This window comes from Oncorhynchus clarkii, chromosome 9 (assembly GCF_045791955.1).
Source record: "Oncorhynchus clarkii lewisi isolate Uvic-CL-2024 chromosome 9, UVic_Ocla_1.0, whole genome shotgun sequence".
Lineage (NCBI taxonomy): Eukaryota > Metazoa > Chordata > Actinopteri > Salmoniformes > Salmonidae > Oncorhynchus > Oncorhynchus clarkii.
Window position 1 is genome coordinate 63,638,329 of NC_092155.1, and position 17,800 is coordinate 63,656,128.

A 17,800-nucleotide genomic window follows, 5' to 3' on the forward strand; every position below is an offset into this window, starting at 1 on the left:
TCAGAAAGTGTCATAAGCGCACACAGTCACATTCCTTTAAATAAACTGCTCTTCCTTAGAGGGTAGTAAACATAGTTAAAGGAGTAAAGAGGAGGGAAGGTCATTTGAAGAAGTCAGTGGGGCGGTGACGCTGTACATCATGGTGGGGTCACGGGGAGTTGTAGTCTAGACCAGGGGGAGGCCTCGGCTCTACAGTGGAGGGGTTAGAACCAGAACCAGAGGGAGCATGTGGCAAGGGGCTGATGTCCAGCACGGGAGGGGGCAGGTGTGCAGACTTGGCAGACTGAGGACGGGCTGGCCGGGGTTCTCTAGGTGGAGTAGTAGGCCTCTGAAACACTGGTTCCTCAGTCTTGTCTCTCTGTGCCTGCAGATCGGCACAGTAGGGCACTTTGGCACCTGGCTGGGCCGGGGAGGATGAGAAGAATTGACCCGATGTTGTGCTCTGGTCGTTGGGCTTGTGTAGGGCGTGTTCTCCGCAGTCCTTCTCGTCATGGTACTGTCTGAGGCGGATGTGCCAGGCCAGGCTGCAGACTGCCGACACAGTCTTGAACTGGTGGATGACGTTACGGGGGATGAAGTAAATGTCGTCGTCACACAGCTGCACCCGCACGTAGTGGATACCCTCCCGCCTCAGCTGGTTCAGCTTGGCATCGTCTACCCACTGGACACACTGCAGAGAGAGACGAGGATTAGAGGTAGGCCCACCTGATCCATTCCCACACAGCAGTACTACGTCTGTCCTGTCACACCTGCCTGGTATCTTCAACACTGAACTGAATTCCAGAAAACTCCAGAGAAGATCATGCAGAATTGGTCATTCTCTGGGACCAGAATAAAGACTCTGCAAATTAAAGCTCTAAACTGACTCACTAAATGGCCTATTATGTCATCCACGCCAAGGCGTTCCCCCTCAAGTCTGATCCTGTTTATGAATAAGCCTATCAGACATCTGATCTGCTATGATCCCATATAGAGGAGGTTCATGCATCACCCTAACAGATTCAAGGTTCAATAAGAGCTCAGTTCCTACCTGAGACACAGGGGGCTCGTACAGATCCAGCTGCAGCCTCTGGACCACATCGTTAAAGTCTTCTGCGTGGAAACACACCACATCTTTGGTTATCCTCGGACGCGCACTCCTGTAGATCAAAGACCGTTAGTTCACACCTACACAAATGTTGATACAATGTGGAATCAAGGGTGAAGAGACAAATTAGTTGAACAAATAACAGGAATCCGTGATAACAACAGAAACTCTGGATGAAGCATCCCAAACTGGAATTATTTCACCATCATAGTCATACTGCATTGCTGCTGAGAGCCAAGCAGACCTGAATGAATACCAAACACTTCCTAAACACTCAACATTCCCCAAACTGCCCTACTTTCAGTAAAAACCCATCATTCCCCAAACTGCCCTACTTTCAGTGAAAACCCACCATTCCCCAAACTGCCCTACTTTCAGTGAAAACCCACCATTCCCCAAACTGCCCTACTTTCAGTGAAAACCCACCAATCCCAAAACTGCCCTACTTTCAGTAAAAACCCACCATTCCCCAAACTGCCCTACTTTCAGTAAAAACCCACCATTCCCCAAACTGCCCTACTTTCAGTAAAAACCCACCATTCCCCAAACTGCCCTACTTTCAGTAAAAACTCAACATTCCCCAAACTGCCCTACTTTCAGTAAAAACCCACCATTCCCCAAACTGCACAGCCTTCAGCACGCCCACTGCTGCCGTACTCTGCCAGTCGAAGCTCTGGCCCACGTGGTCAGCATGAGCCCTGGTTCGGTCCTCAAACAGCACCTCTCTGGGCTCACTGGCCCTGGGCAGGTAGTGAAGGTTCTTTATCTCATTCATGGACCTATAGAGGAAAGGGAGAGTCAACCACCAGCAGAGAAGAGGAAGAGAGGAGGAATGGGAAAGAGATGGGAGGGAGACAGTGATGACAGAGAGGACGAATGGGATAGAGATGGGAGGGAGACAGTGAGGACAGAGAGGAGGAATGGGAAAGAGATGGGAGGGAGACAGTGAGGACAGAGAGGAGGAATGGGAAAGAGATGGGAGGGAGGAGACAGTGAGCACAGAGAGGAGGAATGGTGAAAGAGATGGGAGGGAGGAGACAGTGATCACAGAGGAGGAGTGGGAAAGAGATGGGAGGGAGGAGACAGTGAGGACAGAGAGGAGGAATGGGAAAGAGATGGGAGGGAGACAGTGAGGACAGAGAGGAGGAATGGGAAAGAGATGGGAGGGAGACAGTGAGGACAGTGAGGAGGAATGGGAAAGAGATGGGAGGGAGACAGTGAAGACAGAGAGGAGGAATGGGAAAGAGATGGGAGGGAGGAGACAGTGAGGACAGAGAGGAGGAATGGGAAAGAGATGGGAGGGAGGAGACAGTGAGCACAGAGAGGAGGAATGGGAAAGAGATGGGAGGGAGGAGACAGTGAGCACAGAGGAGGAGTGGGAAAGAGATGGGAGGGAGACAGTGAGGACAGAGAGGAGGAATGGGAAAGAGATGGGAGGGAGGAGACAGTGAGCACAGAGAGGAGGAATGGGAAAGAGATGGGAGGGAGGAGACAGTGAGCACAGAGAGGAGGAATGGGAAAGAGATGGGAGGGAGACAGTGAGGACAGAGGAGGAATGGGAAAGAGATTGGAGGGAGGAGACAGTGAGGACAGAGGAGGAGTGGGAAAGAGATGGGAGGGAGACAGTGAGGACAGAGGAGGAATGCGAAAGAGATGGAGGGAGACAGTGAGGACAGAGGAGGAATGGGAAAGAGATGGGAGGGAGACAGTGAGGACAGAGAGGAGGAGTGGGAAAGAGATGGGAAGGAGGAGACAGTGAGGACAGAGGAGGAATGGGAAAGATATGGGAGGGAGGGAAACAGTGAGGACAGAGGAGGAGTGGGAAAGAGATGGGAGGGAGACAGTGAGGACAGAGGAGAGGAATGGGAAAGAGATGGGAGGGAGACAGTGAGGACAGAGGAGGAGTGGGAAAGAGATGGGAGGGAGGAGACAGTGAGGACAGAGAAGAGGAATGAGAAAGAGATGGGAGGGAGACAGTGAGGACAGAGAGGAGGAATGGGAAAGAGATGGGAGGGAGACAGTGAGGACAGAGAGGAGGAATGGGAAAGAGATGGGAGGGAGACAGTGAGGACAGAGGAGGAATGGGAAAGAGATGGGAGGGCGACAGTGAGGACAGAGGAGGAGTGGGAAAGAGATGGGAGGGAGACAGTGAGGACAGAGAGGAGGAATGGGAAAGAGATGGGAGGGAGGAGACAGTGAGCACAGAGAGGAGGAATGGGAAAGAGATGGGAGGGAGGAGACAGTGAGCACAGAGAGGAGGAATGGGAAAGAGATGGGAGGGAGACAGTGAGGACAGAGGAGGAATGGGAAAGAGATGGGAGGGAGGAGACAGTGAGGACAGAGGAGGAGTGGGAAAGAGATGGGAGGGAGACAGTGAGGACAGAGGAGGAATGCGAAAGAGATGGAGGGAGACAGTGAGGACAGAGGAGGAATGGGAAAGAGATGGGAGGGAGACAGTGAGGACAGAGAGGAGGAATGGGAAAGAGATGGGAGGGAGGAGACAGTGAGGACAGAGGAGGAATGGGAAAGATATGGGAGGGAGGGAAACAGTGAGGACAGAGGAGGAGTGGGAAAGAGATGGGAGGGAGACAGTGAGGACAGAGAGGAGGAATGGGAAAGAGATGGGAGGGAGGGAAACAGTGAGGACAGAGGAGGAGTGGGAAAGAGATGGGAGGGAGACAGTGAGGACAGAGAGGAGGAATGGGAAAGAGATGGGAGGGAGACAGAGAGGAGGAATGGGAAAGAGATGGGAGGGAGGAGACAGTGAGCACAGAGGAGGAATGGGAAAGAGATGGGAGGGAGGGAGACAGTGAGGACAGAGGAGGAATGGGAAAGAGATGGGAGGGAGGGAGACAGTGAGGACAGAGGAGGAGTGGGAAAGAGATGGGAGGGAGGGAGACAGTGAGGACAGAGGACGAATGGGAAAGAGATGGGAGGGAGGGAGACAGTGAGGACAGAGGAGGAATGGGAAAGAGATGGGAGGGAGGGAGACAGTGAGGACAGAGGAGGAATGGGAAAGAGATGAGAGGGAGACAGTGAGGACAGAGGAGAGGAATGGGAAAGAGATGGGAGGGAGACAGTGAGGACAGAGGAGGAGTGGGAAAGAGATGGGAGGGAGGAGACAGTGAGGACAGAGAAGAGGAATGGGAAAGAGATGGGAGGGAGACAGTGAGGACAGAGAGGAGGAATGGGAAAGAGATGGGAGGGAGACAGTGAGGACAGAGAGGAGGAATGGGAAAGAGATGGGAGGGCGACAGTGAGGACAGAGGAGGAATGGGAAAGAGATGAGGGAGACAGTGAGGACAGAGGAGAGGAATGGGAAAGAGATGGGAGGGAGACAGTAAGGACAGAGGAGGAGTGGGAAAGAGATGGGAGGGAGGAGACAGTGAGGACAGAGAAGAGGAATGGGAAAGAGATGGGAGGGAGACAGTGAGGACAGAGAGGAGGAATGGGAAAGAGATGGGAGGGCGACAGTGAGGACAGAGGAGGAATGGGAAAGAGATGGGAGGGCGACAGTGAGGACAGAGAGGAGGAGTGGGAAAGAGATGGGAGGGAGGAGACAGTGAGGACAGAGAGGAGGAGTGGGAAAGAGATGGGAGGGAGACAGTGAGGACAGAGAGGAGGAGTGGGAAAGAGATGGGAGGGAGACAGTGAGGACAGAGGAGGAGTGGGAAAGAGATGGGAGGGAGACAGTGAGGACAGAGGAGGAATGGGAAAGAGATGGGAGGGAGATAGTGAGGACAGAGGAGGAATGGGAAAGAGATGGGAGGGAGACAGTGAGGACAGAGGAGGAATGGGAAAGAGATGGAGGGAGACAGTGAGGACAGAGGAGGAGTGGGAAAGAGATGGGAGGGAGGGATACAGTGAGGAAAGAGGAGGAATGGGAAAGAGATGGGAGGGAGACAGTGAGGACAGAGGAGGAATGGGAAAGAGATGGGAGGGAGACAGTGAGGACAGAGAGGAGGAATGGAAAAGAGATGGGAGGGAGGAGACAGTGAGCACAGAGAGGAGGAGTGGGAAAGAGATGGGAGGGAGACAGTGAGGACAGAGGAGGAGTGGGAAAGAGATGGGAGAGAGACAGTGAGGACAGAGGAGGAATGGGAAAGAGACGGAGGGAGACAGTGAGGACAGAGGAGGAATGGGAAAGAGACGGGAGGGAGGAGACAGTGAGCACAGAGGAGGAGTGGGAAAGAGATGGGAGGGAGACAGTGAGGACAGAGGAGGAATGGGAAAGAGATGGGAGGGAGGGAGACAGTGAGGACAGAGGAGGAATGGGAAAGAGATGGAGGGAGACAGTGAGGACAGAGGAGGAATGGGAAAGAGATGGGAGAGAGACAGTGAGGACAGAGGAGGAATGGGAAAGAGACGGAGGGAGACAGTGAGGACAGAGGAGGAATGGGAAAGAGACGGGAGGGAGACAGTGAGGACAGAGAGGAGGAGTGGGAAAGAGATGGAGGGAGACAGTGAGGACAGAGGAGGAATGGGAAAGAGATGGAGGGAGACAGTGAGGACAGAGGAGGAATGGGAAAGAGATGGGAGGGAGACAGTGAGGACAGAGGAGGAATGGAAAGGGGATGGAGGGAGACAGTGAGGACAGAGGAGGAGTGGAAAGAGATGGAGGGAGACAGTGAGGACAGAGGAGGAATGTGAAAGAGATGGAGGGAGACAGTGAGGACAGAGGAGGAGTGGGAAAGAGATGGAGGGAGACAGTGAGGACAGAGGAGGAGTGGGAAAGAGATGGAGGGAGACAGTGAGGACAGAGGAGGAGTGGGAAAGAGATGGAGGGAGACAGTGAGGACAGAGGAGGAGTGGGAAAGAGATGGAGGGAGACAGTGAGGACAGAGGAGGAGTGGGAAAGAGATGGAGGGAGACAGTGAGGACAGAGGAGGAGTGGGAAAGAGATGGAGGGAGACAGTGAGGACAGAGGAGGAGTGGGAAAGAGATGGAGGGAGACAGTGAGGACAGAGGAGGAATGGGAAAGAGATGGAGGGAGACAGTGAGGACAGAGGAGGAGTGGGAAAGAGATGGAGGGAGACAGTGAGGACAGAGGAGGAGTGGGAAAGAGATGGAGGGAGACAGTGAGGACAGAGGAGGAGTGGGAAAGAGATGGAGGGAGACAGTGAGGACAGAGGAGGAGTGGGAAAGAGATGGAGGGAGACAGTGAGGACAGAGGAGGAGTGGGAAAGAGATGGAGGGAGACAGTGAGGACAGAGAGGAGGAATGGGAAAAGATGGGAGGGAGACAGTGAGGACAGAGGAGGAGTGGGAAACAGATGGAGGGAGACAGTGAGGACAGAGGAGGAGTGGGAAAGAGATGGAGGGAGACTAAGGACAGAGAGGAGTGGAAAAGGAAAGGAGGAATGGGTAGCGAAGAGAGGGAGTAGAGCTACACTGTCATAAACTAATAAATGATACTCCTATAAGGAGGCGTATTATGCGTTAGGTCACATATAGTAATACTATGTTATTACTATATTAATTACTGTGTTACTATGATAAAAGTCCTGGGATGTTTCGGCTACCTGCGTCGTTTGAAGGGTGACTTGGGCATGTCAGCGGTTGGCACCATCTGCTCACCCGGCCGGACCCACATGATGGGCCCATCATCACTCTGGGAACGACAGTCCAGCTTCAGGCTGGAGAGACTGCCCCAAGGTAGGGTCATCTGGACAGACAGCGTTTCAGTGACAATCATGCTCTGCATATACAATGATTAATTCAAAAAAAATTGAAGGCCTACATTGAGACAGAAATGATCAGCAATAACTAAATTTGTCTGACTTCAGTCAGTTTACCATAGCTATAGGCCTACACATAAAGCAACCATAGCTATAGGCCTACACATAAAGCAACCATAGCTATAGGCCTACACATAAAGCAACCATAGCTATAGGCCTACACATAAAGCAACCATAGCTATAGGCCTACACATAAAGCAACCATAGCTATAGGCCTACACATAAAGCAACCATAGCTATAGGCCTACACATAAAGCAACCATAGCTATAGGCCTACACATAAAGCAACCATAGCTATAGGCCTACACATAACCAACCATAGCTATAGGCCTACACATAAACCATAGACCTACATTTCAGTTGTAAAACTATGGCCAGGAGGCTAGTAAGAATAAATAGAAAGAAGGTTGTTTTATATTAATCATTTGATAAATTCCAAGCACCAACATCCATTCTCTCATCCTCTGACCTTCAGAAAGGGGGACTCCTCCAGCATGTCCAAGAACTCTGGGAAGTAGTCCCCCACCTCCTCTGCCATGGCTCCCACCAGACTGATCTGCCTCATGGGACCGGCCCGGTATGTCCCCGAGCAGTAGGTCCGCCCGACCTACAAGACAGGGAGAGAGGTCAGAGGTCAGACCAGACTGATCTGTCTCATGGGACCGGCCCAGTACGTCCCCGAGCAGTAGGTCCACCCCACCTACAGGACAGGGAGAGAGGTCAGAGGTCAGACCAGACTGATCCGTTTCATGGGGCCAGCCTGGTCCGACCCACCTACAGTCAGCACACAGGTGGAGAGGTAATGTTGATTTGGCTCAATCTGAAATTAATGCAATGCCAATGTGCATTGGCTTCAGGCTTTAATATATCATTATGATATTGGACTAAAACTGACCCAGGTGGATGGTTTGGTGCGCATGGAGCTGTCCAAGGCTTTCCAACATTTAGCTAGCCCTAGTTAGTTAGTTAGTTAGTTAGTGCAACATAATCAAGCAGTGCCTTGCATTCATTTTCCTCCCCTCAAACCATTAGTAGCACTTGGATATTGCAGTGGAAATGCTGCATTCAACTAATTGGCTAATTGTCTGTGTAAACTGCACAGAGCACTGTATAAACTGTGTGTGTGGTAGTGTCAGCCCTATGAGAATCCATTGGTCTGGTCAAACACAACAGTAAAACGTCATGGAACAAGTCTAGAGCCACTCTATTAGGCCTGTAGGGAGCAGAGCAACAGGGAGAACTTGTCAGGAGTTCAGCTATAGACTTAACATTGGTGTACCTTGGAATGAAATAACTATTGGATGGCTAACAGACTGGCTGTTGAGCTCATTCATAACTTTGTCTAAGATAAGTACTGGTGGGTACACAGCTATAACCCAAACAAAGCTATAACACCTGATTCACAGTCAATCACATGATCAGGCTGGTTGAGGTCTTGACGATGGGATGGAACAAACCCTGCACAGCCTGTAACTCTCCAGGACCAGGGTTGGTCTGCCAGCATATTTATGTGACGGGGGAAACATTGATACAGTTACATATCGGGATATTATTGACATTATGGCCATATTATTTTGGTGCTAGTCGGCTGTACTTGCACCAAAACTCCAGATTTTTTCCCTCATAGCTTGTTCTTCATCTTCTTTTGATGTATGGAAACAATTTATTTTCAGCACTTTTATTTCCATGACTGATCAAAACTAATTTCTCATGGCTCTCTTGTCCTTCTGAAGCAGAAATACAGTGCATTTGGAAAGTATTCAGACCCCTTCACCCCTTCACCTACAGCCTTATTCTAAAATGGATTCAATACATTTTTTCTTCATTAATCTAAACACAACACCCCATAATGTCAAGGCGAAAACTGCTTTTAAAAAACATTTTTGCAAATGTATTAAAAATAAAAAACGAGATGTTTCTACGACTTGAGTGGAGTCCACCTGTGGTAAATTCAATTGATTGGACATGATTTGGAAAGGCACACATCTGTCTATATAAGGTCCCACAGTTGACAGTGCATGTCAGAGCAAAAACCAAGCCATGAGGTCGAAAGAATTGTCCTTAGAGCTCCGAGACAGGATTGTGTCGAGGCACAGATCGGGGGAAGGGTACCAAAGCAATTCTGCAGCATTGAAGGTCCCCAAGAACACAGGGAAGAAGTTTGGAACCACCAAGACTCTTACTAGAGCTGGCCACCGGCCAATCTGAGCAATCGGTGGAGAAGGGCCTTGTTCAGGAAGGTGACCAAGAACCCGATTGGAGCTCTGTCAGAGCTCTAGAGTTCCTCTGTGGAGATGGGAGAATCTTCCAGAAGGACAACAATCTCTGCAGCACTCCACTCCACGCCTTTATGGTAGAGTGGCCAGACGGAAGCCACTCCTAAGTAAAAGGCACATGACAGCCCACTTTGAGTTTGCAAAAGTCACCTAAAGGACTCTCAGACCATGAGAAACAAGACTGAACTCTTTATCCTGGACGCAAAGCATCACGTCTGGAGGAAACCAGACACTGCTCATCACCTGACCAATACCATCCCTATAGTGAAGCATGGTGATGGCAGCATCAAGTTGTGGGAATGTTTTTCAGCGGCAGGGACTGGAAGACTAGTCAGCAGTGAGAAAAAGATGAAAGGAGCAAAGTAAAGAGAGGTCCACGATGAAAAGATGCTCCAGAGCACTCAGGACCTCAGACTTGGGGGAAGGTTCACCTTCCAAAAGGACAACGACCCTAAGCACACTGAGACCAGAAAAAATATGCTCTTCATCAAACCTGACAGAGCTTGAGAGGATCTGCAGAGAAGAATGAGAGAAACTCCCCAAATACAGGTGTGCCAAGCTTGTAGCACCATACCCAAGAAGACTCAAAACTGTAATCCCTGCCAAAGCTGCTTCATCAAAGTACTGAGTAAAGGGTCTGAATACTTATGTAAATTGTGATAGATATATATATATATATGTATGTATTTATTTTAAATATAACTTTGCAAAGAAATCTAAAAACGTTTATTATTGTGTGTAGACTGATGAGAAAAAAAACAAATTAATTGTAGAATAAGGCTCTAACTTAACAAAATGTGGAAAAAGTGAAGGGGTCTGAATACTTTCTGAATGCACTGTATGGTGAGCAATATGTTAGGAACATCAAATCGCAATACAATCGCAGTAGCAATTTGCAAAACACATAGAATCGTGAGAATCGCAATACAAATAGTATCAGCACCTACTGTAAGTATCCACTGGCGTAACGCCGTTTCTCTGGACCACAGAATATACAACTGTCCTGTAAAGGCTACCTGAACCTGCATGACATGAGCCGTCCTCACAATCACTCCCAGCTTGGACAGGAAGTTGTGTGTAAAACCAGTCTATTTATGCCAAACAATACAGTTTGTCCAACCTCAAAACACTAGCTTATTAAATAGCCAAACATTAAGGAAAAAAGTAGTCAGTTTGAGAATAAATTCAGCCACTATTTATTGTTGAATAGCCTATACAAATGGGCTGCAATATTCAAGGTAAATTAAATTAAATCCAACTTGAGAGACTCCCCTGAAGTGTTTTCACCGCGGCCTGTAGGTTCTGGTTGCGGGTCCGACTGTTTTCTATATTGAGTATTCTGCATTATATGTCCATTGAGGTGCACACAATTAAAATGTAGTCTTGAATGATGCATGCCAAGATATACCAGAGATAAGGGACTCTGATATACCAGAGATAAGAGACAACTCAAATGCCGGTTCACCTGTAAAGGACTAAGGTCCATTCAATGCTGGCCTGACCAATCGGAATCCATGCTTCAAGATGATCATGCGGACTGGGATATGTTCCGGGTTGTCTCTGAGAATCACCGTGACTGAATTCATAACGAAGTACATCCAGTGCATTCAGAAAGTACTCAGACCCGTGACTTTTTCCACATTTTGTTAAGTTAGAGCCTTATTCTAAAATGGATTAAATAGTCCCCCCCCCCCCTCAATCTACAAACAATACCTCATAATTACAAAGCAAACAGAGATTTTTGGTTATTTTTGCAAATGTATAAAAAATAACTGAAATATATTTACATAAGTATTCAGACCCTTAACTCAGTACTTTGTTGAAGCACCTTTGACAGCAATTACAGCTTCGAGTCTTCTTGGGTATGACGCTACAAGCTTAGCACACCTGTATTTGGGGAGTTTCTCCAATTCTTCACTGCAGAACCTCACAAGCGCTGTCAGGTTGGATGGGGAGCGTCACTGCACAGCTTTTTTCAGGTCTCTCCAGATATGTTCGATCTGGTTCAAGTCCGGGCTCTGGCTGGGCCACTCAAGGACATTCAGAGACTTGTCCCGAAGCCACTCCTGCGTTGTCTTGGCTGTGTGCTTAGGGTCATTGTCCTGTTGGAAGGTGAACCTTCGCCCCAATCTGAGGTTCTGAGCGCACTGGAGCAGGTTTTCTTCAAGGATCTCTGGACTTTTCTCCGTTCATCTTTCCCTCAAACCTGACTAGTCTCCCAGTCCCTGCCGCTGAAAAACATCCCCACAGCATGATGCTGCAACCACCATGCTTCACTTTAGGGATGGTGCCAGGTTTCTTCCAGACGTGACATTTGGCATTCAGGCAAAAGAGTTCAATCTTGGTTTCGTCAGAACAGATAATCTTGTTTTCATGGTCAGAGTCCTTTAGGTGCTTTTTAGCAAACTCCAAGCTGGCTGTCATGAGCCTTTTACTGGAGTGGCTTCCGTCTGGCCATTCTACCATAAAGGCCTGATTGGTGGAGTGCTGCAGAGATGGTTGTCCTTCTGGAAGGTTCTCCTATCTCAACAGAGGAACTCTGGAGCTCTGTAAGTGTGACCATCAGGTTTCTTGGTCACCTCCCTGACCAAGGCCCTTCTCCCCTGATTGCTCAGTTTGGCCAACTCTAGGAAGAGTCTTGGTGGTTCCAAACTTCTTCCATTTAAAAATGACGGAGGTCACTGTGATTTTGGGGACCTTCAATGCTGCAGAAATGTTTTGGTACCCTTCCCCCGATCTGTGCCTTGACACAATCCTGTCTCGGAGCTCTACGGACAATTCCTTCGACCTCATGGCTTGGTTTTTGCTCTGACAACTGTGGGACCGTATATAGACAGGTGTGTGCCTTTCCAATCAATTGAATTTACCACAGGTGGACTCCAATCAAGTTGTAGTAACATCTCAGGGTGGATCAATGGAAACAGGATGCACCTGAGCCCAATTACGAGTCTCATAGCAAAGAGTTTGAATACTTACAGTTGAAGTCGGATGTTTACATACGCCTTAGCCAAATACATTTAAACTCAGTTTTTCACAATTCCTGACATTTAATCCTAGTAAAAATTCCCCGTCTTCGGTCAGTTATGATCACCACTTTACTTTAAGAATGTGAAATGTCAGAATAATAGTAGAGAGAATGATTTATTTCAGCTTTTATTTCATTCACCACATGCCCAGTGGGTCAGAAGTTTACATACACTCAATTAGTATTTGGTAGTGTTGCCTTTAAATTGTTTAACTTGGGTCAAACATTTCGGGTAGCCTTCCACAAGCTTCCCACAATAAGTGGCAGAGCTGGTGTAAATGAGTCAGGTTTGTAGGCCTCCTTGCTCGTACACGCTTTTTCAGTTCTGCCCCAAAATGTTCTATGGGATTGAGGTCCGGGCTTTGTGATGGCCACTCCAATACCTTGACTGTTGTCCTTAAGACTTTTTGCCACAACTTTGGAAGTATGCTTGGGGTCATTGTCCATTTGGAAGACCCATTTGCGACCAAGCTTTAACTTCCTGACTGATGTCTTGAGATGTTGCTTCAATATATCCACATAATTTTCCCCCCCATGATGCCATCTATTTTGTGAAGTGCACCAGTCCCTCCTGCAGCATAGCACCCCCATAACATGATGCTGCCGCCCCTGTGCTTCACAATTGGGATGGTGTTCTTCAGCTTGCAAGCCTCCCCCTTTTTCCACCAAACATAACGATGGTCATTATGGCCAAACAGTTCTATTTTTGTTTCATTAGACCAGAGTACAAAGTACGATCTTTGTCCCCATGTCCAGTTGCAAACCGTAATCTGGCTTTTTTATGGTGGTTTTGGAGCAGTGGCTTCTTCCTTGCTGAGTGGCCTTTCAGGTTATGTCGATATAGGACTTGTTTTATTGTGGATATAGATACTTTTGTACCTGTTTCCTCCAGCATCTTCACAAGGTCCTTTGCTGTTGTTCTGGGATTGATTTGCACTTTTCGCACCAAAGTACGTTCATCTCTAGGAGACAGAACGCATCTCCTTCCTGAGCGGTATGACGGCTGCGTGGTCCCATGGTGTTTATACTTGCGTACTATTGTTTGTACAGATAAACATAGTACCTTCAGGCATTTGGAAATTGCTCCCAAGGATGAACCAGACTTGTGGAGGTCTACAATTTATTTTCTGAGGTCTTGGCTGATTTCTTTCAATTTTCCCATGATGTCAAGCAAAGAGGCAATGAGCTTGAAATACATCCACAGGTACACCTCCAATTGACTCAAATAATGTCAATTAACCTATCAGAAGCTTCTAAAGCCATGACATAATTTTCTGGAATTTTCCAATCGGTTTAAAAGGCACAGCCATCTTAGTGTATGTAAACTTCTGACCCACTGGAATTGTGATACAGTGAATTATAATTATTATAATCTGTCTGTAAACAATTGTTGGAAAAATTACTTATGTCATGCACAAAGTAGATGTCCTAACCGACATGCCAAAATTATAGTTTGTTAACAAGAAATGTGTGGAGTGGTTGAAAAACGAGTTTTAATGACTCCTACCTAAGTGTATGTAACCTTCCGACTTCAACTGAATGTAAATAAGGTATCGGTTTCTTAATTGTAGTAAATTAGCAAACATTTCTTAAAACCTGTTTTTGCTTTCTCATTATGGAGTAGTGTGTATACTGATGAGGATTAAATTATAATTGTTTTAATCAATTTTAGAATAAGGCTGTAACTTAACAAAATGTGGAAAAGGTCAATGGGTCTGAATACTTTCCAAATGCACTGTATGGGATGTTGTTCCCACTGTTACCATAAAAACATAACCACACCAAAAACCGTGGATAGATGGCAGCATTCGCACAAAACTGAAAGCACAAATTTATTTAACCTTTATTTAACTTGGCAAGTGAATTAAGAAAAAAAACTTTTTTACAATGACTGCCGACGCCGGCCAAACCTGGACAATGCTGGGCCAATTGTGCGCTGCCCTATGGGACTCCCAATCATGGCCGGTTGTGATACAGCCTGGATTCAAATCAGGGTGTCTATAGTGACACCTCAAGCACTGGGACCGTTGCGCGACTCGGGAGCCCATTCTGCAGAATATTTAGTATACCAACATACTGTCCATGATGTTTATACATCCCATCCCATATATACATATATATACACACACACACACACACACACACACACACACACACACACACACACACTAGACTAACATTGCTCGTCCTAATATTTATATATTTCTTAATTCCATTCATTTACTTTTAGATTTGTGCGTCTTGTTGTGTATTGTTAGATATTACTGCACTGTTGGAGCTAGGAACACAAGCTTTTCACTACACCCACAATAACATCTGTTAAATATGTGTATGTGACCAATAAAATTTGATTTGAACGGGGCCTCCCACACCAAAAACAGTGCGCAGTGGTTAAGGGCGCTGTACTGCAGCGCCAGCTGTGGCAGCAGAGACTCTGGGTTCGCACCCAGGCTCTGTCGTAACCGGCCATGACCGGGAGGTCCGTGGGGCGACGCACAATTGGCCTAGCGTCGTCCGGGTTACGGAGGGTTTGGCCGGTAGGGATATCCTTGTCTCATCGCGCACCAGCGACTCCTGTGGCGGGCCGGGCGCAGTGCACGCTAAGGTTGCCAGGTGCACGGTGTTTCCTCCGACACATTGGTGCGGCTGGCTTCCGGGTTGGATGCGCGCTGTGTTAAAAAGCAGTGCGGCTTGGTTGGGTTGTGTATTGTGGGACGCATGACTTTCACCCTTCGTCTCTCCCGAGCCCGTACGGGAGTTGTAGAGATGAGACAAGATAGTAGCTACTAACAATTGGATACCACGAAATTGGGGAGATAAAGGGATAACATTTAAAAAAAATATATATATATATATTTTTTTTTGTTGATTTGAACGAAATCACAAACAGGTATTTTTGTTCCAAGCCCTCAAGAATTGTTGTCAGCTAAAGACCTTAGATCTATTTGCATCTGTCAATGTATTTGCTCTCCAGTATCCAGACGACCTGTCCTCAGCTCATATTTTTCCGTAACATGTTGAGGCCGGCAATTAAGGAAAATGAGAGGCTCAATTAAAGATGCTACAGAACTGCTGTATTTGAAGCACAACTCCCTTCTTCCCAGTTTCCCTGGGGTTTCCCAGTTTCCCTGAGGTTTCCCAGTTTCCCCGAGGTTGCTCAGTTTCCCCGAGGTTGCTACGGCAATCGAGCTGTTTTTACCATCCCTGTAACTGTCGCTTCCACGGAGAGATTGTTTTCTAAACTAAAACTCATAAAGAACTACCAAAGAAGCATCAGGATCTCGGTCTGATATGAGCATTTGAGCATCTGAGTAAGCTCCACTCATTGCACTGGCGCCGTCGCAGCCTTGACCACAGACGGTATTTGTTCACGGATATCCCCTCATACTTTCAATCAGTTTCTTTTTTAGTCACTGTCCTGAAGCCCAAGAAACAAACACTTTGCTTCCTAAAACATATATATATTAAAAAGATTTACAAATTAATTTTTAGAGGGTTACTGTCAAAATGATTTATTCTATGTTTTAAAATAGACATCGATGACAGGTGCATGGGCCCTCAGAGATTATGTGGCCCCAGAGCTCATGGGGCCCCCACCTTGCGGGGGTGTATGTTATTCCATGGGTAAGTATTGTGATAATATTGTATTGTGAGGTCCCTGGCAATTCCCAGTCTTAATATTAAATGTAACACAGGCAACTGGCTAACACAGGCAACATCAGAAGGACAGTGACAGGCCAGTTCCATAATGTTGTATTGCTATACCTGAGAGTGGAAGTTAGCGATAGTAGTGGTCTCTATATCCTTCTTCCCCAGGATCTCCATCTTGACCGGCGTGGAGGGGAAGTTGAAGGCAAAGTAGTCCAGGAAGTCAGGTAGGAAGGCAGCAGCCCTGTGCACCACAGTCAGGGCGTAGCGGGCTGCCCCTCTGGGGCTCTCAGCGAAGGCCAGCTCTAGGAACTCCTGGGCGAAGTGCTCCATCTCTCCCGGCCGTAGAGAGGACAGCTCATCAGCGTAGGCGTGCAGGACCGACGCCCCGCCGTTGGCCTGGCGCTCCTCATGGATGAAGCGTCCGTAGACGGAGCCTGTCTGCAGAGACGAGCTGCGGATGAAGTGGTCTTGGGGGGACAGGAAGGGGAGGTGGTTGTTGTTGGCGCCTGTACCAGGCTGGCAGTGTTTCCCCTCCTTCACGGGGCCAAGGCGGGCAGAAGGACTGTGGTCAGTCAGACCGCCATACACGGTCTGGACCTCCTTGTTGTACGTGCGGATCGTCTTACCACGCTCATCCTCACGGTGCCTCCGCTTCTTTTTCTTCTTTCTCAACAGGTACTCCTCCAGCGACTGAGTCTTGCTGTTCTCATCATGATGGGACTCTGGAGACAGGAAGACAATAGCTCATTACCATGCACATAATTTGTCAATACCCATATTGCAATTGGTTCACTTCTTTATTTTACCAGGCAAGTTGACTGAACACATTCTCAGTTACAGCAACGACCTGGAGAGCCAATTGGAAGCTGGGGATGATTAGGTGCCAGGTGGCCATGATGGTAACAGGGTTGACAACTAGGAGTGTTGCAAAACTTGTTGGCTACATAGTTTCTTCTCTGCAACAAAAGTAGGCCTAACTACAGTGGGTGTGCCATAGAGTCTGAGAAGGCAGGCAATTGAAAAATAAATACATATGTATAAAAATATATATATAAATGTACACATATATAGAAATAAAAATAAAGTTCATGGAACTTGCATGTGCATCATCTGGCTGATTATTTTGCGTATGTAAACAAACATAGGTTTGTCTGACTTAATTGTAGCTTTGCATAAGATTCAAGCATTAAGAGTGGTAACATACTAATATAATGGAATAGAATGAAGAATAACCTACCTTTCTTTTTCTTATATAGGACTACTCCATGTTTTACGTTAGCCTCTGTGTTTTCCTTCTTAAGTTTGAGTTTGAGCTCTTTCTCCCTGTGCTTTTCCTTGCTCTCCTGTATTTTGTCCTTGGGCTCGGCTACTTTGAGGGATGTGAAATTGAACAGTCCAGGCGGCAGAACCGGGGGAAGTGCTTTCTTCCTGTCCAACTTGACTGCTGCGCGTACCACCTTCCGCGCAGGCAGAGTAGGCTGCAGGTGCGCGTTCTTCTTTGCATCGTTGGTGTTGTGGTGCTGATGCTGCTGCTGCTGCTGGTGTCGTTGTAGGGTAGGTTTTTCGGCACTGGAGTTGCGTGGTTGTGGTTGGCCATTCTGCTGCTGTTGAACATGTTGTGGGTCATGATGGTGCCGATGATGATGGAGCTTTACTTTCTTTGTCTCCTCGGATGAAGGCTGCGGGTTATCCGCGGACGGTGACAGTTCCCTCTTCTTCTTTTCTTTGGCAAATTTCTCAAGACCGTCCCTTACCTTATTTTCTACTTTAATACGGACCAAGTCGACCTGCGCAGCCATTTTGCACGTACATTTAAAGGGCTAGAAATTCATACTGCGCAACTCGATGGGAGTTTGTAGTTATTTTAAGCGCTCAGTGATATTGTATTTGTAGTTTTTCATCCGTTCGGGTCTATGGGCAGCTCATGCGCACTCTCAGTATTGTAGTTAGTTGCATGGCTGTCTGGGAGTTGAAGTTCGTGTTTTAGAGAAACTCACTTTTACAGCTGATGTAATGGTAAACTG

General features: G+C 47.6%; 1 protein-coding gene across 1 annotated transcript; it reads right to left on the reverse strand.

The window, feature by feature from the left end:
* Positions 1-100: 100 nt before the first annotated feature.
* LOC139417595 (lysine-specific demethylase 9-like) lies at positions 101-17,586 on the reverse strand. Its single transcript, XM_071166814.1, is given in 7 exon segments — positions 101-670; positions 1,031-1,139; positions 1,699-1,866; positions 6,609-6,751; positions 7,294-7,431; positions 15,891-16,498; positions 17,014-17,586. Coding segments are annotated over 7 exon segments (2,298 nt in total). The 5' UTR covers positions 17,576-17,586.
* Positions 17,587-17,800: the final 214 nt, after the last annotated feature.